The sequence below is a fragment of the Halichoeres trimaculatus genome, unplaced genomic scaffold (assembly GCF_033239565.1).
Source record: "Halichoeres trimaculatus isolate MK-OKI-2021-1 unplaced genomic scaffold, fHalTri1.1 fHalTri1_scaffold_12, whole genome shotgun sequence".
NCBI lineage: Eukaryota > Metazoa > Chordata > Actinopteri > Labriformes > Labridae > Halichoeres > Halichoeres trimaculatus.
In genome coordinates this window covers 34,624,292-34,648,199 of record NW_027437190.1, presented here as the reverse complement: position 1 = coordinate 34,648,199, position 23,908 = coordinate 34,624,292, and the positions used below count along the sequence as shown (strand labels likewise).

Here is a 23,908-nt window from a genome sequence, read left to right as displayed (position 1 = left end):
GTTTGCTTTTTGTGAGAGGATGTCCAGGACACATTAGAGGTGATTTCTTGATCATAAATTAAAAAAAAGACAAAGCCACTGAAAATCCAAGTTGAAAAAAAGCTCATTTGTTGCGACTGGCCCTTGATCTCAGTGTTTTTTTTATGACCTTTTATAAACAAACTAAGAGCTGTAAAAGTTGTGAGAGGATGTCCAGGACACACAAGAGGTGATTTGGTGTTGATAAATTAAAAAAATGACAAAGGTGTTGAAATTATAACCTGGAAAAAAGAACATTTCATTGACTGGCCCCTGATTATGGTCTCAGTGTTTTTTTTAATAACCTTTTATAAGCTAACTAAAAACTGTGAAAGTTTTGAGAGGATGTCCAGGACATATGAGAGGTGATTTAATATCAACAAATTTAAAAATAAGAACGCTACTGAAATTTTAACCTGAAAAATTGTCTTTTAAGGGAAAATGTTGTTGATGGTGAAGATTAGCTGAGTTTATTTTACTTATTATCTACTATTTATTGTTGTGTTATGTTAAGGGCTGTCACATCCTGAAATAGCAGTGGATTAATTTGAAAAGTTATATAAGACCCGGATTCCTATAACCTGCAGGTGGGGGGCACTCAAAACTTGAAAGCCCTGTAAAATTATAGAGCATAACTTTGATTGAGAGATAATTTACAGTAATAGTGTCTTTCAGGGGCTTTTTAAATGTGCTGCAAAAGGTATCTTCTCCTTAAACAACATTATTTATTCCGTGAACGTCCTCTCCCAAGTAATGTAGCTGCATGGTGTGCTAGCGTGTAGCTAGCAGTAACATTTATGCTACCGTACCTTTGGGTAGATGATGATAAAGATGCTAACTCTTCTTCATACGGATCCCTCCCGCTTATTGGGCGTTATTTTTCAAAATATCTCTCCTTTTCTTGCTGGCTGAGTCCTTCTTTACAAGTTTTACTGTGCTCTGTACTCTTTTTTTTTTGATGGCGGATAAGACATCTTTAACACGGATTTTATCGCGCGCTTCTGTCTCCGTCCATTCAGTGTTAACGTTCGTGTGGTTGGGAAGAGCATTTATGAACGGTTGTGAAATGTGATCGTAGTTTCCGGTAAGTATGAAGCCACGGTTTTTGATTTGGGCGATTTCGTGCACTGTTCTGATAAGTGTAGAGTGTAAATGTACTGACGAAAGTACGTGATTTGGGCCACAACAAGTGTTTTGAAGGTATAAGTTGGGAGCCATTTTCTTCCAGCTTGGGTCGCGCCGTTATCATGCTGTGTTCAGGGTCGACTCGGAAATCAGACATTTCTCCCCAGTCCCAACAGCGGACCGGACTACGAACGGGCTGAATTTATCGATAAATTTATATGAAGTGGCCGGACCGTTTCGCATGTACTGAGTTTGAGAGTGTTGGTTCAAAGCATTTGCATTTGCTTACAGATAATTACACTGCGTCACAAGAAACGGGGCAGGGCATTTCCTGATATTTGGTTTACTTTCGTTTTAGTTGCTCACCAACAGGATCAACAGGACAGCGACAATGTAAAAGTAAATCAGGTAATAGCTTGTGATATTTTAACTTCTTCATACGTCGTGTTTCTGATAATGTTGACTCATTAAATATGTGGTAATTGTGCTTTATTTATCTGCGTGGTGACTATAATGCGTCATTGTGCACCGCGCTGTGGGTTGTGTAGATTTAGGCCGAGATAGAAATCGTCCAGTCACAGTAACTGTTAATTCAAATAGTTATTAAGATTGATTTACAATGTAGTAACATTTTGCCCAAAATGTAACAAGTCAACATTTTGGGCAAAAGGATATTACATTTCAGGTCGTTGTTACCTACACCAGTTTTACCAAAGGGCAGAGGAATCGTTACCCAACCTGTTGGTAAGTTCTCTGACTGGGAGAAACTTACCAGCCAAATACTAACATTATGTATTTTTCTACAAATCTCTTTTTAGAACAGTAATTTTAAGTAATTTGTTTTACACAAAAGAATATTAGAATAAAGAAAATGAGCATGCAATTTCAAGAGGCAAAATAATTTTATTTTACACAGGTCATTAGAGTGTTTCAGCGAACAGGGAGGTCAGTGTATAAAGAGTTATAAATAATGATGATAAAGGTTTGTGGTGGCAGGAATTCGACATATAGGTTTTGTGGGTGCTTCTTGAACAGGGTTGATCGACAGCTCTGATTAAAACCTGAAAATGGAAAGTCCAGCTGACATGAGAAGGCCTGAGGAGGAGGAGGATAAGATGGTGTCAGCATCTGACACCAAACCATGTGAGGATAATGAGAGTCAACCTGAGAGGTAAGAGAAAAGTTTAAAACAATAATAGTAAATATTGTAAAAATGTTAGGCCCTCTGGTGTCAGCTCAGAGCAGCCTTTCCCAAACTATGGGTCGCAACCCTAAGTGGGTTGCGGACCGCACTTGACTGGGTCGTCATTTGGTGGAGTAAAATCTGGAGACTTTTTCTAGATTACTTTCAACTCCTCACAGCCCCTTCAAAAAAAGTATTTATAGGGGACATATCATGCTGATCCCTGATTTAATACTTACATATAATATAATAAATTTGAAAACAAGACCTTTCACCCCCTGAATTTTCGAAAAATGAGATATTGTATTTTTTCTGATATCCTAGAACGAGATTTGATGCCTCTGAAAATAGGTCATTGCAATTTGGCCGTGAGATTTCGACCATCGTGACGACACGAGGATCCTTTCTTTTTATTGGAGTAATCTGATAAAGCAGCTCCTCCTCTGTGATGTCAGTTAGTCACACAACCGCCACCAAGGGATACACCCACCAAGAGCCGACTGACTGAGTGCTGGATGCAGGGACTCTGCTCTGCTGAGCAGCTCGGCTTTACATGGTGAATTAGCAGTTAAAACACTGTAGTTTTAGCAGACGTGGTAATACTTGTGAGACTGTGATATTTGCATGCTTGTTCTGACATGCACTGTGAACCTGGACCACAATAATGCTGCGGTAATAACATAGTGAGGAACTGACGGTAGCGGCGATCTTTAGACGACACTTTCAGCATGATGGATAAAACAGACAGAGAAAAGTGAAGGAGCAGGATGGAGCCCTGTTATAGAAATAGTTTATTGGTGAAGTCTGCCTATATTTCCACGTATCAACTCTACATGTTACAGTACCGCTTTGACTCACCACACTGAAGCGTCCTGAGATGATCTGTGTCCAGGTGGATTTTCTTCCTCCTGAGCTGCAGAACCGTCCCGGTCTAACTCGGGGTCCAATACAAAAGGACGTATCCTACACTCGGCCATTTTATTAGTGCTATCAATGCCTTACGGTGAAGTTTTGGCAAACAGCAAACTCGCTCAGTCTGCTCCATTCAATGTGGCGATTTTGTAAATACTGCCATGCTGCAAAAACCGCCCCCTGGCTTTACCCCCTCTGTCCCTCTGATAGAACTGACCAATCAGAGCACAAAGGGCTGTGACGTTGCGAGGTTACTGGAGGTCATTCTCCAAACGGAGCGTTTCAACGAGATCTTCAGAATGGCCTAAAATGAGGATATTGAGAACGCTATTGTGGGGCAATGAAGGAACTAAATGAGTTGTACTGAGGGCAGAAATGCTTTACAGGCATCCTAGTCTGGCAGAAAAAGGAGAAAAAAGCAGGATATGTCCCCTTTAAAAAAAAGAGAGAAAAACCTGCTAAAAAACAAATTAAAACTTAACTGAATTGAAAAGAAAAATCTAAAATGAATAGTAAATGAAAATGAAGAAACATGTAAACCCATAATAACCTTGGATTCAGATGTGAGTATGATGAGCTGCTGTGAGTGTGTGAACTGACCTCTTGACAAATCTTTCCTTAATATGTTGGTCCTCTGATCACAAGTGTTGAAGTTTGTTCAAAGAGAACAACCATGGTGATGTCAGGATCAAAAATGTTTAAGTACAAAGGAGGGTTGAGCTTGGGTCCCCGAGAGAGACACCAAATTTCTGATTTGGGTCTTGAGCAACAGAAGTTTGGGAACCAATAGTTTAGAGGATCTGTGATTTTAGCTTACAATCTTTAAATAACTTTATTGTGTCATTTTCAATAATTCATTTCAGGACTGATGTGGAAAGAGCAGGTTCTCCTTGGCCCAGTGCTGTGTCCTTAAAGAGTGACATGTCCATGGGCGAGCCGATTGCTTTCAAAAGGTATCATTCAGTTTGAGTCATCAAAAATTAAGGAAACCTATTGCGACAAAAAGAGAAACTACGTGCATTCTCAGTTTACAGATCTGTTCCCAAAGTGTGTTAGACTTTATTTGCTCATTGGGAAAGTTCTTTGTCTTTTCAATATTTCATTTCAGGACTGTTATGGAAAGAGCAGATTCTCATTGGCCCAGTGCTGTGTCCTTAAAGAGTGACTGGTCCATGGGCGAGCCGATTGCTTTCAAAGGGTAACATTCAGTTTGAGTCATCAAAGTCATAAAAATTAAGAAAAACTGCAATTGAGAGAAAATGAGGAACTATCTGCACTGTTTCCCTCAAAAGTAACATGTTCCAGGGTCAGCTGCTTGTTTCTAAAGGGTAATACTGAAGTTTATCATAACTGTAATTCTAATGAAGTGTTTATATCACAAACTGGAGTAAAATATCTTTTCAGGCTCAATCTGAGCCACATTCACCTGACAGGTCCACAAAGGCGTCTGATTTCAAGATATAAAAAGACAAAAAAATCTAGAACTTTTTTTTTTTTTCTGGACTTGTCAGGTCCAGAAACTTGCTTTTAGGATAATTTTTTCCTTTTTAATATTTCATTTCAGGGCTGATAAGGAAAAAGCAGATTCTCCTTGGCCCAGTGCTGTGTCCTTTAAGAGTGACATGTCCATGGGCGAGCCGATTGCTTTCAAAAGGTATCATTCAGTTTGAGTCATCAAAGCAATAAAAATTAAGGAATCCTTTAATTGAGGGAAAAAGAGAGACTACGTGCACTCTCAGTTTTCAGATCTGTTCCCACAGTGTGTTAGACTTTATTTGCTCATTGAGTAAGTTCTTTGTCTTTTCAATATTTCATTTCAGGACTGATGTGGAAAGAGCAGGTTCTCCTACACCGAGTGCTGTGTCCTTAAAGAGTGACTGGTCCATGGGCGAGCCGATTGTTTTCAAAAGGTATCATTCAGTTTGAGTCAACAAAGTCATAAAAATTAAGAAAAACTTCAATTGAGAGAAAAAGAGAAACTACGTGCCCTCTCAGTTTACAGATATGTTCCCACAGTGTGTTAGACTTTATTTGCTCATTGAGAAAGTTCTTTGTCTTTTCAATATTTCATTTCAGGACTGATATGGAAAGAGCAGATTCTCATTGGCCCAGTGCTGTGTCCTTAAAGAGTGACTGGTCCAAGGGCGAGCCGATTGTTTTTAAACTTCAAGATCCAATTCCAAAGTAAGTCAACAAAACTTTTCAGCACTGAATCTATTTATGGGGTCGGAATAATATTTCACAACTGAATTCTCAACTTGAACTTATTGATTTTATTGGTGCCTTCTAGTCTTTGAGTAAGTAACGCTCTAATGGTGTTTGATTCTCAGAGTTCACCAGATGACAGAGGAGGATTTCAGAGGTGGTATCACAGATCTGAGCTCCATATTCAGGGTGAGTAACGTATAAACCCACTGACTACAAAAGCCACCAAAGAAGAAAACCTTACCTCAGGGTCTTTAAACCAACACAGTTTTATGTTGATGTTTCCAATTTTTCAACATAACAAAAGTAGAAGAGAAGAACGAAACAAGAATAATTCATTCATAAATATCTGAAGCAATAAATCACCTACTGACAGTTTGCTTGACCTGTTAAACTAAAATGGTGAAAAGCTCAACACTCAGCTGTTAGCATGTTAGCATCAGGTTGCTAACATAGTCACAGGTGCTTTAATAACTGTTTTTCTGCTTCCAGTGTTTGTGCTGAGCAAAAACAATCAAATGTTACTTCTCGTCCCAAAGAAATTCTGTTTGTCCCACTCCAGTTTCCAGTTCAAGTCTAGCTTTGTTTGCAAACCATCAAGGAAATAAACTATTTAAGAACTAAATCAGGGCCTGAACTAAATTTCTTGATTGAAATTGAAAATGTATAACTCACAAAGCAGATGCAAAGGTTTAAAATGCTTCACAAACTGGACTGCATTAAAAAAAGTCTCTTTGTGCTCGAGGGGTGTTTGCACACATTTAAATCCTCTGTTATACTTCATTTGAAGAAAAACAGACCCTTTTTATTAAGAGAGCCTCATTACAAATAGCAGCTAATTTTCTTTGACTGGTGCTATCTGATGGTGGGAAATATTTACTGTCTGCTGAGAGCTGCTGTGAAATACAGCTCACAACACTCTCATTTTGACACGTTTGTATTTAGGACCCAGATGCAAGTAGTTGGTGATAAACAATGAACAGTCTTTATTGGCAGAAACTTAAAGGCACAGTTCAGAGCAGGGTTTGAACCCGCACACTTAGGAATGAAGGGTGAGTGTCTCTTCAGTAGAGCCACACAGGAGACACTTGGGACAAAGGCTCAGACAGTCCTTGAATGCAGGGAGTTGCAGCTTGAGCGGGGATTGAACCCACGACGACCGGATCTCTAGACGAGCGTTCTCCTGACTGAGCCACACAGGAGACATACAGACAAAGGCTCTCGTAGTAGAAGGCTGGTGAGGGTTCAGTAACCAGGCAGACCAGCTCAGAGTAGGATTCCAACGATACACAGAGTCGAAGACAGGCAGGGATCAGTTACCAGGTAGACCAGCACGGATCAGGACAGGCAGAACTCGGCGTCAGAGACAGAAACAGGATCGACAGCCGGGGACTCAGGCAGACGGGTGAGTGACGAACAGAAGCTTTAGTCGATACCTTGTAGTCAGGCCGAGGGTCAGGTGTAACAGGCAGAAACTGGGACGAAACTTGTAGGCAACAGGTAAGCAGTCCGAAGACAGGTCTGAAGCTCTCAGCATGAGTGCGAAGACAGTCTGACAATAATAATAATAATAATAATAATAATACATTTTATTTGTATTGCTCTTTACATCAAAAGATCTCAAAGGGCTACCAGTTAAAAAAGGGCAGTTAAAAAGATCTAAAACAGCGACAACTAAGAAGAACCAAAAGCCTTGTTAAAAAGGAAAGTCTTAAGGTTCCTTTTAAAACAGTCTGTGGACTGTGGAGCCCTCAGGGTATCAGGGAGGGCATTCCACAGACGGGGTGCAGCAACACTGAAGGCCCTGTCACCCATGGTCCTCAGTCTAGTCCTGGGTGTCTGGAGGAGGTGATTTGAGTCTGTGGAGCGGAGGGAGCGTGATGAGTGTTGTGGAGTGAGAAGCTCTTTGATGTAGGGGGGGCATGTCCATGGATGCATTGGTGAGTGAGGAGGGAAACCTTGTATTCGATTCTGCTGGGGACCGGAAGCCAGTGTAGTGAACGGAGGATGGGGGTGATATGATCATGTTTGTGCACTCTCATCAGGATCCTAGCTGCAGAGTTTTGGATGTATTGTAGCCTTTGCAGGCTCTTGCTAGGGATCCCGATGTGAAGTGCATTGCAATAGTCCAGTCTGGAGGAGATGAAGGCAATGACTGTGTGTGGAGCTAGGGCTTATATAGGTGGCCTGATGGCAGCAGATGAGGTGCAGGTGTGAGCAGGAGCACAGGTGAGTGGAGTCAGGCTGATTAGGCTGGAGACAGAGGCTGAGTCTGAGACTGAGACTGTGACACATTTGCTTTGATCAGTATTTGAAAGAAGTTTTCCTGGTTGTTCTTGTAATGTCCAGAAGTAGGGACTAGTTAAGGCTGCGCAGTGATCTTGGATTCTAGGCTATGAGAGCCGTAGTACAGGCATGCGCAGCAGTACTGTTTACAGCCGAGAAGAAGGGAAGCTCCTGTTTTGTGTTCCTGACCGAATTCACATATTAAAGTTCATAAACTCGGACACCCGGACTGTTTGTTGAACATTACAGTTCTGGCACACCTTCCCCTTTCTAAGTCATCGCAATAGATTTTGTGACTGAAGTGCAAGTCCTTGTATGTAGACATGAAAACACATTCCAAAATATTTTTTTAAATATGAGCTGAAGTTGTATTTTTTAAATTTAGAATAGGTATATGTTTCAAGTTTTTAAAATTTTCTTGACTCTTTTTTTTTTGTTCCAGGTTCTTGAACAAAGAATCATTGACCATGTGAAGAGTGAGCTGAATCAGTTTGAAAAGACTCTGAGCTATGATTACCCAGAATGCTCAGGCCACTGTGAAGATGAAGAGGACGAGGAGAGATTTAGCGGCAGGGAGGAAATCCTGAAGCTCACTCTGAAGTTCATGAGGAGGATGAAGCTGCATGAGCTGGCCGACTCTCTGCAGATAAGTAAGCAGCCTTTAACTGATGTAGCAGATTAACATGCTGTCTAACACGTGTACCTGATCCAGGAAATCCTTCATGACGTCGCCACCAAACCCTAAAGCAGAGGTCGCCAGCCTTTTTGAGCCCAAGATTTCTTAACCCAACCGGCATGAATGCAAGATCTACCTATCGAAGACTTGAGGAAAAATAGAAAACACATTATGTATTTCCAGTTTTAACGAGCCTAGATGTATGAATTATACTCAAGTCTCTCGTATTTAAGTATTAGAAGCTTTTTTGCTTACTTGCTAAAACTCTTTGGATGTAACAACTTTTTCCTTTTACATTATGAGAAAATAGAACTTTAACATGTGTTAAATAAATTCTCAGTGCCATTCAGTTACCTGCAGTTACCATCAGTTACATGATTTTTTATCAATAGATTAATTGAGTAATAAGGAATGTTGCACACACAGCATTTTCATTAAATATGTTCTTTCCAGGACTCCTTTAAATGTCCCTTTGTACTAATTCAAAGGTTTATCTTATCGACTTTGTCTTAAAAGTACTGCTTTGAAATAACAGACTGGCTGACGCACATTATTTACAATACAGTTTTATACTAATACCATAAACTGTGATTCAATATCAATACAATCATTGTTATTCATAGTTCTTAAAGCAGAGAGTGAAGTTAAATAAGATAAAAGGTGACAATTGTAAGTGTGAACATCCTGTTGAACACCATCATGCGTGATGAGGAGTGATTCATTTCTCTATTATTTTCAAGATCTACCAGGGAAGCTTCAAAGATCGACCAGTCGATCGCGATCCATGGGTTGGCGACCTCTGCCCTGAAGTCTTCAGTTGGCATAAAACATAAACAAATCATATATTTAGAAGATTTAAACCGGTCATAAGGCTTTTATGATTTACAAATCACCTAAATCTGTTATTATCAACATTTAACACAGCATCCCATCTTTAACCCCCCCACCAATAAACTGTGTCAATAAAGCTCAGGATCTCACTCTTACTCATCACTGTCTGAAACATCGCTGTTTCAGATTCTTTAAAAAAAAATGAAAAAGTTAATGTGTTATAGTTAACATTTTCTCATTATTCCTCTTAGGAACTCTTGCTCCACGAAGCCAGCGTGAACTCAAGTCTAACCTGAGACAGAAGTTTGAACACGTTTTTGAAGGGATTGCCAAATCAGGATACCCAACCCGTCTAAAGCACATGTACACAGATCTGCACATCACTGAGGGAGACACAGCAGAGGTGAATTCTGAACATGAAGTCAGACAGATTGAAGCAGCATCCAGGAAGCAAGAAAGACCAGAAAGGGTAATCCGATGTGAAGACATCTTTAAGGGCTCACGTGGAACAGATCGACCGATTAAAATGGTGATGATGAAGGGTGTAGCTGGCATCGGGAAAACCATCTTAACACAGAAGTTTGCGCTGAATTGGGCTGAAGGCAGAGCCAACCAAGACATACAGTTCATCTTTCCTTTCACCTTCAAAGAGCTGAATGTGCTGAAAGACAGAAAGTTCACTTTAGTAGAACTTGTCCAACACTTCTTCGCTGAAACCAAAGACACAGGAATCTTCAGGTTTGAAGACTTCAAGGTTCTGTTCATCTTTGATGGTCTGGATGAGTGTCGACTGCCTCTGGACTTTAACACCAGTGAGATTGTGACTCAGGTTACAGAGTCCGCCTCAGTGGATGTGCTGCTCACAAGCCTCATCAGGGGGAAAGTCTTTCCAACAGCCCTCATCTGGATCACCACAAGACCTGCAGCAGCCAATCAGGTCCCTCCTGGATGTGTTGACATGGTGACAGAGGTCCGAGGGTTCTTGAACCAACAAAAGGACGAGTACTTCATGAAGAGATTTAGCAATGAAGAGCAGGCCAGGACAGTCATCTCCCACATCAAGAAATCCCGAAGCCTCCACATCATGTGCCACATCCCGGTCTTCTGCTGGATCACTGCTACAGTTCTGGAGAATTTTCTGGAGACCAGAAAGGGAGAAGAGCTCCCAAAGAACTTCACTGAGATGTACATTGAGTTCCTGGTGGTTCAGAACAAAATCAAGAACATCAAGTATAATGGAGGAACTGAGACTGATTCATGGAGTCCAGAGAACAAGAAGATGATCGAGTCTCTGGCAGAACTGGCTTTCATGCATCTGCAGGACGGCAACCAGGTCTTCTATGAAGCAGACCTGGCAGAGTGTGGCATTGACATCAGAGCAGCCTCGGTGTACTCAGGAGTCCTCACACAGGTCTTCAGAGAGGAGCGGGGGCTGTACCAGACCAGGTTGTTCTGCTTTGTCCACCTGAGTGTTCAGGAGTTCATGGCGGCTCTTCATGTCCATCTTACGTTCTTCAAGTCTGGGGTCAACCTGCTGTCGGAAGAACAATCACAGTCCCTGTGGTCCAAACTGTTCGGGGACATATCTGAAGTCTTCTACCAGAGCGCTGTGGACAAGGCCCTACAAAGTCCACATGGTCATCTGGACCTGTTCCTCCGATTCCTTGTGGGTCTTTCTGTGCAGACAAATCAGTTACGCCTCAAAGGCCTGCTACCAGAGACGAAGATCAGTCCTCAAACTAGTCAGAGGACTGCCCAGTACATCAAGAAGAAGATCAGTGAGGATCTGTCTCCAGAGAGCAGCATCAACCTGTTCCACTGCCTGAATGAACTGAACGATCATTCCCTGGTGGCGGAGATCCAACAGTCCCTGAGTTCAGGAAGTCTGTCCACAGAGAAACTGTCTCCTGCTCAGTGGTCAGCGCTGGTCTTCATCTTACTGTCATCAGAGGAAGACCTGGTTTTTGACCTGAAGAAGTACTCGTTTTCAGAGGAAACTCTCCTGAAGATGCTGCCAGTTGTCAAAGCCTCCACTGGAGCTCTGTAGGTTGAGAAAGAATCATGAAATAACGAAAGATCAACAAGAATCCAGAAATACTGACCCATCTCTGTTTTGTTTCTGGTTCTGCTGTAGGCTGGGTTCCAGTAATCTGTCCGAGAGAAGCTGTGAAGCTCTGTCCACAGTTCTCAGTGCCCCGACTTCAAATCTAAAGCTGCTGGACCTGAGCAACAACGACCTGAAGGATTCAGGGGTGAAGCTTCTCTGCACTGGACTGGAGAGTCCACATTGTATGCTGGAGGTTCTCAGGTCAGTTCTCCTTCTTCCTGTTTCTTTCTGTCATTCTGCACCCAGGTCCTTTAAAATGGAGCCAGACAACCCACTAGTTGCAGAAATAAACTGTGTTGTTGGGTTTGTAGGTTGTCGGGGTGCATGATCACCAAGGCAGGGTGTGCTTCCCTGGCCTCAGCTCTAAAACCTGGTAAAATCCATCTGAAAGAGCTGGACCTGAGCTACAACAACCCTGGAGACTCAGGAGAGAAGGCCTTATCTGATGTTGGGAAGAGTATTGCCTCTCTCAGGTATGAACGTTGAAGAGTTGTTTGTGTCAGGGGGTCAGGTGGTTACACCTTTGACTTTCACTTCCTTATCTCTGCTTGTTTTTGTGCCAGGTTGGACCATGGGGGCTCACAGACAATGAAACCTGGTCTGACAAAGTGTAAGTTTCATTTATAGGGATTAGAATTATAATTCAGTTGGTTTTTGGCCACAAATGTTCAGATAAGGGTTGGTCAGCGGTGGTGTACCATGGAGAACTGGAGTGGAATCCTAAATGGACCATTGTTGGGTTTTAGTCTCTTCCTTAAAGGGTTTTACAGTCAGTTCAGCTGATGTTGACCCACAACTTCAGGAAAGTGGTTCTGTTTTGTTGCTAACCGCCATCTTTTGACTTGTTTTCTCCTTCAGATGCCTCTAAACTCACACCAGACTTAAACACGGCAAACAGAAAACTTGTCCTGTCAGAAAACAACAAGAAGCTGACGGCAACAAAGGAGGTCCAACCCTATCCTGAAACTCCGGAGAGATTTTCTTACTGGAAGCAGCTTCTGTGTAAAAAGGGTCTGACTGGTCGCTGTTACTGGGAGGTGGAGTGGTCTGGGCATGTTTATGTAGCAGTGACCTACAAAGGCATCAAAAGGAAGGGGGAAGGTGACAACAGCTGTCTGGGCAGGAATGATCAGTCCTGGACTCTGAGCTGCTCCGATGAAGGTTACTCTGTGCTGCACAACAACACAAGAACCGACATTCATGTCCCGACGTCCAAGAGAGTGGGAGTGTACCTGGACTGGTCTGCTGGGACTTTGTCTTTCTACAAGATCTCTGACAGAGTGACCCACCTCCACACCTTCAGTACCACCTTCAGTGAGCCGGTCTACCCTGCCTTCAGGATCAGGATGGACCCCTTTGGCTCCTCATTGACTTTGTGGCCAACTGAGTTTCAGAGTTTGTAGGTGTTTTTCAACCACAGGAACTTTCCCTTAGAACAGGCATGGGCAAACTACGGCCCGGAGACCACATGCGGCCCGTTAAACATTTTAATCCAGCCCGCCGAACTTGAAAAAATTAAATGGATAAGCCTTGTTTTCCCTGCAATTCTGATGTTTTCCCACTAGATGGTGCACTGTAGAGACATTGGCTTTGTTGAGGTGAAGCGTAGGCCTATTACTCCACGTTTGCACTTTACCCTCTGACCCATCAGCCCTTCTGTAAAGATGAACGGACCTAAGAAAAGGAAAGTGGACAAAATAAAACTTATTGAAACACATGGAAGTGCGCGGATAAGATGGAGCGGATCGTAAGCTATCTGTAAGTTATAAAAAAAAAGCTCAGGAACATGTCTGTATAAACCTTCAATATGAGTTATTTGTCTAATTTTTATAAACAGACGTTCACATTTAATATCAAAATATCACATAAACAATTTTGACACAATCTTTTATAATTTTTTGGTTTTTTCATTTTTAAAACCAGACAAAAAAACAAGTCAATTTTTTTTTTTAAATTTTTTTTTGAAACAGAAGAACAAAAGAACAAACCATCCACAGATTAAAATTCCCATTATAACTCCATTCTCTCATATTCTAATTTTAATTTCAAAACAAAATCAAAACAGCAAAAAATAGACTGTTACTTGTTTTCTGATTTTTGATTTGAAAACGAAAAATTGAATAACAAGTCGTTATCCGTTTTCCCATTTTGGATTCTAAAACAGATATGGAATGAATGAATGATTCCCTGATAGTTACCAAAGCACTCCATCCATCTGCTCCTGGTCCGGCCCTTTTGTCAAATGTTAGAACCCATTGTGGCCCACGAATCAAAAAGTTTGCCCACCCCTGCCCTAGAATGATGCGCACTTAGCCGGGTCTAAATTTAGCCCAGAGGAAACGGATTGTTTGAGAATGATGCTTTATGCTGAAACAGTCAATTAATCCTCAACCAATGCAAACATGTCTGTAGCTGGAACACAGCTCCATCTCTTCTGTCTTCATGGTTTAGACCACACGGCTTTGAGGCCATGGCTTCCTCTCCAGAGTTTGTCTCCTTTCAAGTCTCAACAAACCCATCATCCAATCCATGATCAACAAAATGTCCTCCAAGCTAACAGGCTAACTGCTGTGCCTGTGCTACACACAGGCCGTTTTTGAATTCGCATACTATACTAGCAGTGCCTACTGATTCGACCAAAATGCAGTATGCAGTATGCTCACAAATGTCAGAGTTGTAGTATGACAAAAACACCCGGATGACGTACTGAATCGGGAAAAATCCACAGTATGCATCGGACCAGTCTGCTTCGCATACTGTTACCCACAATGCAACGCGCCTGGTCCCATATCAGAAGTGAAAATGGCAGAAAGAGCAACAACAACCGGAGTAGCAGAGGAATATAAATGTAAGAGCCATTTCTTTTCTATCTTTAAATCCTCATCATCTCCACCACTGAAAGTTCATATAGAATGCTCTCTCTGGATATATATTTGCAGATAAGTTAATCGTGGTTTGTTTATTTTCTACATTTTCAATAACGTTTTTTTGGGAAAAAAAGTCAGCCATAGCCAACTTCCGTTTTCTTCGAACTGATGACCAGCGTAGCATACTACAAAAATTAACCCAACTGAACAGTCATACTACATACTGCTTATGAAAGTAGTATGTAGTAGGCCGTGCCTACTACATACTACTTTAATAAGCAGTATGTAGTAGGCGAATCCAAAAACAGCCATACTGATACCATCTTGTCTTCTCCTTCTATGGTGTTCATTTCGCTGAATGGTCATTGTCTTGCTGCCCTCCATTGGTCTGGCAGGGCACTGCAACTACCTTCATATTTTCCCCCATAATTCACTACTACCCAGATCTTTTGCCACAGGAACCATCCAGCATCTGGGAATGTTTGGTTGAAAAAACACCTTATGACGAAGAGTTGATGCAGAAGCATGAACCAAAAGTTACACCTGATTTTGCGATGATGTGAGGCTCATTTTCTGGCTTTAAGAGGAAGCATGATTTAGGGTAAAGTTGTTTATTCAAATGCCATGTCACAACACACTTTACATGTGATCCAAATCAAAACATTTCAGAATCAAGAAGCCTTTAATGTCACTGTAAAAACACAACAAATCTGATATTAAGCTTCAGGAAAATGTATATACACGCAAAAACACGACTTGCAGAAAGTATATTTGCTCAGACTTTGTACAGATGAGCTGCTGAAGACACAGAGGAATGAAAAGTTTTTGTTTCCACCTTTCTCCTCAAAGCTTTTCTTTTTGTATTTGGTGTTTTTATTGAAGATGAAACCTTGTTTTGATATGGAATAGAGATTCTGTTGAACTGGGTGATGAATGTTTAACTGTAAATATCTACAGGTCACTGTACTCTTTCTCTAAAAGACGTCTTAAAGCATTGAAAAATTAGCATGGAATGCTAACATAAAAGTCAGTTTCATCACTTCTTTGCAGATAAACTCAGCAGGAAAATTTTCTTATTTGTATTAAAATGAATCCTGGTTTTGTCACAGAGAGAAAAGGTGATTTGAAGCTCGACGATAACTGCAGGGAGTGTTTTTGTGTTAAAGCAACAACATTTCATGAAAAGTATAATTCATACATGTGATCTGAGCCCTGTAGCTTCATGTAAATAAATTCTCCTCTGGTCCATCCAGCTCCTGATAAATCCTCAGAATATGGTCGATCTCATGAACTGAAAGAGGAAAGAGTCCATTAACACAATATCTTCCGTTTATATAACCTTTGTAGACATATTATGTGCATATTGTATAAAATATTTATCTTTTGAATGTATTACTGTTGAATACATGTTACTTTGCAGAATATACTGTATCACACAGTGTGAGTTTGTATTTTTCTGTACTTCTTTGATAAATAAAGACTCATTGATAAATAAGATCACACTGTTGTTTCCTTCTCCCGTTGCTCACACAGTATTCTTGTTACAGGTTAAACTCACATTACTGAAAGAGAAGCTGGCGACCTCACAGTCACAGGGCAAATTGAGTAGATGTGTCTGGAAACGGTCTGAAAGAAAAAAAAAACATTTAACAGAAACCAGCTTAGTGTCTCCTCCATTGACTGTATAATGTATGGGCGTCATCTCTGTGATGTCACCCATTTGTTTTTGATACAGAGTTTTGAAGCCCATTGTAAACAGATGCTGTATCGGAGATGTTTCCCAAGTCTTGAAATAATAAGAAACTTTTTTTTTTTTTTTAGTCAAAATACTTGCAAAAAGACTCCCTGAAGCACAATAATCAGCAAAATATGAGCAAATTTAATTTTTTTTTGTGATGTTAATTTTATCACACAAATGCCAAGGGACAAGAAAATATCTGTAATGTAGATTAAAAAATGATTGTATGAGAAAATTATCATAAACATTTTTTTTTCAGTTCCAAGTGTGTTTTTGCCAAATTTAAAGTTTTTGTGATTTTATTGCCCATTAATGGGTCTAAGGATGTGTAACTGTCACAGAAGTTGTGGTTTGTTTTGTCTGGTATCTCTAATTTCCCTCGAGATAAAAAATAATCTAATATACATATATATATATATATATATATATATATATATATATATATATATATATATATATATATATATATATATATATATATAGTCCTAAATGAAGTGTTTAAATGCTGTTCCTGAATCTTGAGACAAGTGTTATTTTGAAAAGACTTGCGGTTAGATTTCATTTTGTTTATTTCATCAGTGTTTTCATTGAACTTTGAGATCCTTTGTATGACTGAGACAAAAACAGGATGTTCTGGCTTGGTAAAGGATTACCTAAACTAAAATATAAGAAAAGATCTAAATTTAACAGTCACTTTTTCTCTCCAGTACCTCTGAGGATATGAAGTTTCGTGAGGACTGCCAAGTAGTCGTCATATTCGATCCCGTTCCCTGTCCGATAATTGCGCCACAGAACTCTGGAGGTTGCATCTTCTAAATCAAACCCTGTATGACAGAAACAAGACAGGATGAAATACAAATCAGGGGCGCTGAGTTTTTAAATCTGAGTTTAGATAATCCCAGAGTTATTACCACGCTCAGTCAGAGCCCTCTTCAGCTGGGACTGGGTGACGGCAGGGGGATTTCTTTTCTCGTAGTTCTCCAGGTACTCCCTCCTGACTGAGGCCACATAGTGCTCCATTTTAAAGACCTCCACTGTGTTCAGGTCTTCAGACTTATCCGTCTGAGAGTTCGGGTTAAAGAGCTCAAACAGGCAAAGATAAAGACTGCCCCTCCTAAAAACTCCTCTTTATGCTGGACGTTTCATTCAACTGTTGCCCCAAAGAAATCTGTGAGAACTTATCATGAATGTACGGTACAGTCAGTGAAGTGAGGCAAAGCAAAGGATACATCCATGAGAGCCACCAGGAGGCGAGCTGTCCTGAGAGTTGGGGCTAGAAGAAGGATATAAAACCATTACTGCTGCAAAGTAAAAATCTCACTGATAATTAAAGAGTCTTATTAGAGTCAAAAGAGATGATGTTATGAGATCGTACAGTTTCCACGAATAGAATAGCCTCCAGCATTCAGCTTGACGACAACGTCCTCAGGAGTCAGCATCTGTTGGAAACAGGGTCCAATTAAAGCAACAGTCAACAAACAGAGAAATCTGACTGTGAGGTAAGTTAATGACATTCATCCAGAGGAGATTTTGTAAATGTTGGCTCAATTTTTGTATTATATTATGGGGTCTCAGTGTCATTAAAGAGGGGTATCTTGCTTTTTACAGCTTTTATTTTGTCCCTCTGGTGCCCCCGTAGTATCTTTCTGTGATTTCCAGCTCAGTGAAATCTCCTTCTGTCCTCCTTCAGTCTCTGCTCTGGCTCCTGTCTCTTTAAGAACTGATGTTGAAGGCCTTGTTCTTGTTTTTAAAGCTCTACACGGCCTTTATGCTGCAGCTCCATCAATGAGGTTCTAGAATGTTCATCATCAAGCACAGAGAGCTTTCTGTCTTTGTGATGTCACTACATTCCGGAACTCTCTGAGCTCTCTGAGTGTTTTTAAAGGAAACTCAAAACCCTTACCTTTTCAATCAGCTGGTACTGCATTTATATTTTTATTTATCTCATATTCCTGCACTCATGATTTTTTAAAATTCTTTATTCTTTCCCCCTGGTGCCCCTGTAGTATTTTTACATACTCACTGGTCTTTTGAAACACTTATTTCAGCTTCTGCCAGTCACACTTTGTTTTAGCTGCTGTCCCTTTAAGATGAACCCCACTTCTCTCTGATTGGCCAGCCCTCTGAGAGGGTTGAGCTGAAGTTTCATGAAGATTTATTGTGCTATTTTGTAATTAACAGTTAGTTTCTAAACTTCATGAGACTCTTAGAGCAGGTTGCTGACATGATGGAAGATACACAGGTAGACAAGCAATTTCTGAACTTTCTGATATAAAACTAGTATTTTTCAAAGATTAGAGCCCTTAAATGATGTGTAAGACGCCTCGTGGTGCAGATTTAAACCCAAAAAGCTCGCACTAATGTTGTGGCCATGTTTATGGTCTTGAAATGTTTTCGACACAGAGTGCAGGAGGTGTCAAATTCTCTATATATGTTGTATTTAGAGTAATTGTAAAACCTTTGAGCATTTTCCAAATTAAAAACAGACTCAGCTGATCTACCTCATCCCGGCTGTCCTCCTGGAAAAGAAGAAAGAAAGGAAACAATCAGTCTTTTATGTACAGGTGATTTGATTCTTTAATCGTTCAAAGAGTCTGTTTCCCACCGTTAAACACATCTCATCCGGGAATTTGTTACACTGCAGCTCCTCTGGCCAGGAAATCCCAAAACTCCTCATCCGACTCTCGCAGCCTTCTCTGGCTCTCTGACAGAAAGACCTGCAGGGCTTCTGCAATTCCCCGGCCACACACTTGGGGGCGTACACCGTGCACACGAAGAAGCGGATGTCCACGGAGCACATGGTTTGGACGAAGGAGTTGAAGAAGGACATCTTCATCATGGCGTCTCTTTGACTCACGTGTCCCAGGAGGTTTGGGGTCATGGTCTGGTTGTAGGACAGGCCTTGGCACACGGGGATGGTGATGGGCTCACAGATCCCCCCCACGCTGCTGACTCCGTACTGGGGGCAGGAAGAAGAACAAACTGAAAGTTGGTTTAGTGGTTCACCATCTGTGAGACTGTCTGCAGATCAGCGTCTTTGTTTAGAGTACATTTAGTCACAAATGTCTTGAATTCAAACTGTCTTCTTCAGGAGCTTCACAGGACAGATAGGGTCTAAACAACTCAAAAATGGGGTATTTTGCTTTGAATGGTCTTTGTTTTGTCCCTCTGGGGCCCCTGTAGTATCTTTCTATGATTTCCAGCTCAGTAAATCTCTGATGCTGCAGCTCCATCAGTGAGGTTCTAGAATGTTCAACGTCAAGGACAGAGAGCTTTCTGTCTTTGTGATGTCACAACATTCCGGAACTCTCTGAGTGTTCTTAAAGGAAAGTAAAGACCTTCTTAGTCTTTATCCTGTCCCTCTGGGACCCCACAGTAGCTTATAATGTCTTAAAGCTAAAAAGAAAAATGTCTATTTTTCATTCTCTGGTGTTTTAAAAACTCTTATTTCAAACACTCAGCTGCCGTCTCTTTAAGGTTCCTCACTACACAAACCCCCCTCCCTCTGATTGGCCAGCCCTTGGTTTCTAAGGTGTGCCCCTCTAATAATAGTTTGAAAAAAAGTCTTTATATGATGACTACATCATCTTAATCACTATCAGCAAGTGTTGTGCAGATCTTAAGCTATTTATAAAAAGAAACGTTTCGACTGGGTCTTTGTTAACTTCTTCAGTCACTGGGGGTGTACCAGGGGAAAACATCACAGAGATTAATAAAACAACAAAACAATCCTGATATCTTTAGCCTGAGCGGCAAACCCAAGTCTGTGGGTACGAAGCCTATGCTGAGGTGTAAAAACTGCAGTTCTTCAAGTGTCCACTAGAGGCTGGCTGCAGAAGCACCAAAAACCACATACACACCGATTAAAAAGCCCATTAAAGGGCACGGGGGATTGACTGACCCTGTTGCTGTGAGCGAGAAGGCTATAGCCTGCCTCTTTGCCTCATCCTAACCCAAACAATGCTGGGTTGAGTTCAACATTTCTGATACGACACATGTTGACAATAGGCTTCAAAACTCTGTAACAGCCTATGCTAGCACCAGCAATGTAAGAAATATTTCATCAGATTTAAAAAATTTAAACCTGTAATTACACCAACCAAACACTGGAATATAGGGGGGGCTGATACACCTAGAATGCTCTTTGAGTACAGTAACACCAAACTCAAGCTGTTAAAAATCTGTCTTTACTCACGTGCTCACAGGACTCAGAGGTAAACTTTTCACATCTCATCGATTCAGGCCACGTGAATCCAAAGCGGTTCATCAGAGGCTCGCAGCCGGTGCGCGCCTGCTCACAGAGCGCCCTGCAGGGGGGTCGAGGTCGTCCCGACACACACTCAGGAGTGTAGAGGGAGCACAGGAAAGGCTTCAGGTGGGGGGAGCACTCCACCTGCACCAGGGGGGTAAACGTTTGAGCGGCCATTTCTGCTTCCCCCTGGGTGATGTGGCCCAGGGGGTTCGGGAAGACCGTCTCAGTGTACGGCAGGCCTTGGCAGAGGTGGACGGTGATTTTCTGGCACTTTCCAGGGGGCACCGTTGGCAGAACGAAGGCTGGTCTCTGAAAGAAAACAAACGGGACTAAGTGAGTTCTGCAGAAACGACATGGCTTTAATCACCAACGTCTACAATCATGTTAAAATGCTGATTCAGCATTTCAACATATTGTCACCCAATTCTTTATTCTTCTTCTGGTATGGCGCTATTACTTCTTCAAACTTTCATAGATTTTCACAGTTTGAATTTTAAACTATTCAGTTTCTTGAGGAAATGGGTGCTATGACTTTTCTCATCTCTCACCCTTTAACTTTTTGATTTATTCAGCTTTTTCTGACAAAATTTGCCCCATCAAAATGAATGGGAAACTTCAGCATCACCACCTAAATCTCCCTGAACTTTGAGATGCTAAAACTTCAGCATACTTCCTCCCACAGACTCCATTTTTGCTTTAAAATGTTCACAAATCTTTTGGCTATCAATGTATGATAATACTTTTACATATCTTAAACAGGTTTTGAGATTTCACTGTGTGAGCAACACAAACTTTTACAAAAAACACTGCTCTTAGAGTGCGTGACATCAGCAGCCAGAGTGAAGGAGGCTCCTGCTGAGATGTAGAAAATTCTCAAACAAACTGTCATTACTTCCACAATCTTTACTCTAGAAACATAAAAAATACATCAAAATGTTCTCTGGTTTCTCCTGCTTCTAAAGGGGGGAGTATCTTGTAAAAAGACTCTACTGTTTTCCAAAAAAATGCCCAAATGTGGAACCAAACCTCTTTTTCCTGTAACCTGCTGCTTCAGCTCCATTCGTAATTGCATTTTTAGCTCGCCGTCCTACCCTCATTTTTGGCTCTACAGACATGCAAAACACATCACTGTGTTCATCAGAGTCTCATGATTCTGTTTTTCTGATAACTGCTTCTGCTGTGGCACAGTGGCAGGAGATTCTGACCCTACTTTTCGCTGGTTCATCCTCTGTCTCTGTCAGGAGGTGACTTACCCGCACACAGGCCTCGGTGGTATACCCGTCACACTTGAGAGTCTCCGGCCACGTGAATCCAAACTTGTTCATCAGAGACTCGCAGCCGGCGCGTGCCTGCTCACACAGCGTCCTGCAGGCGGGTCGAGGTTTCCCGGCCTCACACTCAGGAGCGTAAATAGAGCAGAGGAAAGGCTGCAGCTGAGGGGAGCACTCCACCCTGATGAGTGGTAAGAACTGCTGCAGCTCCAAATACGCTTCGTCCTGAGTCCTGTGACCCAGATGGTTGGGCATGATGGTGTCAGTGTAGTCGAGGCCTTGGCAGAGAGACGAAGTGATCTGCTCGCATCTTGGGGCTCCTCCTTGTCCTGCTCCTCCTTGTCCTACTCCTCCTTGTCCTACTCCTCCTTGTCTCGTTGCTTGTCCCACTCCTCCTGCTGATGGACCAGAGTGGCTAGCTTGGCTGTCTTGACCCTGGGTGAAGTGATGTCAGATTATAATCAGATTAGCTTCTTAGCTAATTAGCTCCAGAAGCTAATCAAAACTTTTGGTCAACGTATCTAGAAAGTTTCTCTTAATCCTTCACTTCTAGAAGCTAGATAAGAAGACTAATAGTCTTTAACATCTGTTAGCCATGAAATGAAGGTTGCTGTAAAAGGTCAATTGTCTCCCATGGGCCTCCATACATATGTGTCAGTTTCTGTGTCTGCCTCAACCCCCTCCTCTGCCTGGATGTTGATGTTTTGGTTGTGTTGGGACGTTTCTGGAGGGAGAGACGGGGCTACCTTAGCTAATCACAGCGCGCCCAGTGGGTAAGTGACTTTGCGTGTTGATAATAGCGAGAAGCTATCCCAAGCGGCTACGATAGCGGACGTAGCACAGAGGAAAAGCTTTTCCCTAAACAAGAGTGAAACTTGGCTCGACTTTCACCCGCTTTCAGGAACTTGGAGAGCAGCGCTGCACGAAGAGCGATGCAAGTTAGCTTTCGGCTAACCAGGTATGTCAAATACATGTGATTAGCTTGTGCTAACATGCCAAGGCAGGGGCACAGCCCTGATGTGGTTGCTGGGCTAGTGAGTTTGTTTATATAGTCACAGTTGAAAGAAGTGGGTATGCTGCTGCTGCTGGCACTGAGCCAAGGAGGAGGAGCCCAGTTTGAATGTTGTGTTTACAAACAAGTAGCCAAAATTCCTCCAGACCCTACCTTTAAAGAGAGGGTATTGTGTCTTTTTTAGTCTTAATCTGCCACTTTTGTGCTACTGTAGTATCTCAACATGACTTAGAGCTTAACAAAATCTCATTTTTTATCTTTCTGGTGTTTTAGAAAACCCTTATTTCATTCTCTGGCGGAAACAATTTGTTTAAGCTTCTGTCTCTTTAAGAGGAACCTCCTTCCCTCTGATTGGTCAGCCCTCTAAAGGCCTGTCGGGGGCAGACCTTGGTGTTTGAGTTTGAATTTGAAGATCCTTTTGTGTTACCTCATCTATTTGGCCTGAAACACCCCCCAGAGAGGCTTCCAGAAAGCTGGCCAATCAGAGTGAAGGGGGTTTGTCTTAAAGATACAGCAACCAAAACAAGATGTTTCCTTTTCTAAAACACCAGTTAGAGAAATATAGCCATTTTTGGTCTGTGAATCATGTGGTGATACTACAGGGGCACCAGAGAGACAGATTTAAGGCTTTAAAAAAAGAGCACAATACCCCTCTTTAAATGTCACAGTCAATGAAGACCTGCAGTTCCTCCAGTGTCCACTTGAGGCTGTTTCAAACAGCTATTAAGACTCCAGTAAAGCTCATTTTTCAATCTTTAAAAACTCTTTCGTACAGATTTTTATGACTCATCTATATATAATTAGTGCCAATTAGGGGTGTGGCTTATTTGATTGACAGGCTGTCAGAGGTTAGTTTTCTGCAGCCTTATTTAGGCAGTATTTTCACAGCGTTCAGAGTTGAAAAAGTACTTTGGAGAATTTGTGTAAGATTATTTTTTTCGTGTTGAAAACAAGTTTTAAGTTTTGCTGGTTCCATATTTACCTGGATGCAGTTATTTTCAGGAAGAGATTCACACCGCAGCTTTGACGGCCAGCTCAGCCTCTTGGATCTGAAGACAGGTTCACAATCGCTCTTCACCCTGTCACAGACGGACCTGCACGGTTTCTTGGTGTTGTCGTTGTCCGAGTCGCACTCAGGCACAGCGGAGCGGCACAGGACCAACGCCACGTTCCGTGAACACGCCGTTTCCACCATCTGACTGATCTGCTGCATGTTGTAGCCTGTAACTCCACTCGGACTGGAGGTGGTGGTGTACCCCAAACCCTGACAAAAGCTGTGCGTCAGCGGCTTGCAGCTCGACCACAAGCCGTGCGCCTGATGAAGAGCCATCAGCAAACACAACAACGCCAAACACTTCATGTTTTCTGTGAGTGGAGTCAAACACCGCTCTGTGCTGTTTGAGAAAGCTGCAGGAGCTCTCAAAG

At 41.8% G+C, this 23,908-nt stretch overlaps 2 protein-coding genes across 2 annotated transcripts; one reads left to right on the top strand and one right to left on the bottom strand.

Annotated features, from left to right (window-relative positions):
• Positions 1 to 5,321: 5,321 nt before the first annotated feature.
• Positions 5,322 to 12,746, top strand: LOC141801246 (protein NLRC3-like). The gene is made up of 8 exons (XM_074684222.1): positions 5,322 to 5,422; positions 5,569 to 5,632; positions 8,172 to 8,379; positions 9,488 to 11,279; positions 11,371 to 11,544; positions 11,655 to 11,816; positions 11,907 to 11,953; positions 12,202 to 12,746. The coding sequence occupies exons 1-8, from the start codon at positions 5,322 to 5,324 to the stop codon at positions 12,744 to 12,746; spliced, it is 3,093 nt and encodes a 1,030-aa protein (XP_074540323.1).
• A 2,092-nt stretch (positions 12,747 to 14,838) lies between these two features.
• Positions 14,839 to 23,878, bottom strand: LOC141801260 (uncharacterized). The gene is made up of 11 exons (XM_074684237.1): positions 23,466 to 23,878; positions 21,454 to 21,906; positions 20,144 to 20,509; positions 18,554 to 18,907; positions 18,450 to 18,467; positions 17,324 to 17,387; positions 17,178 to 17,221; positions 16,860 to 17,010; positions 16,659 to 16,772; positions 15,769 to 15,836; positions 14,839 to 15,501 (listed from the first exon to the last, which is right to left on the bottom strand). The coding sequence occupies exons 1-11, from the start codon at positions 23,841 to 23,843 to the stop codon at positions 15,478 to 15,480; spliced, it is 2,034 nt and encodes a 677-aa protein (XP_074540338.1). The 5' UTR covers positions 23,844 to 23,878; the 3' UTR covers positions 14,839 to 15,477.
• Between the last annotated feature and the right edge of the window lie 30 nt (positions 23,879 to 23,908).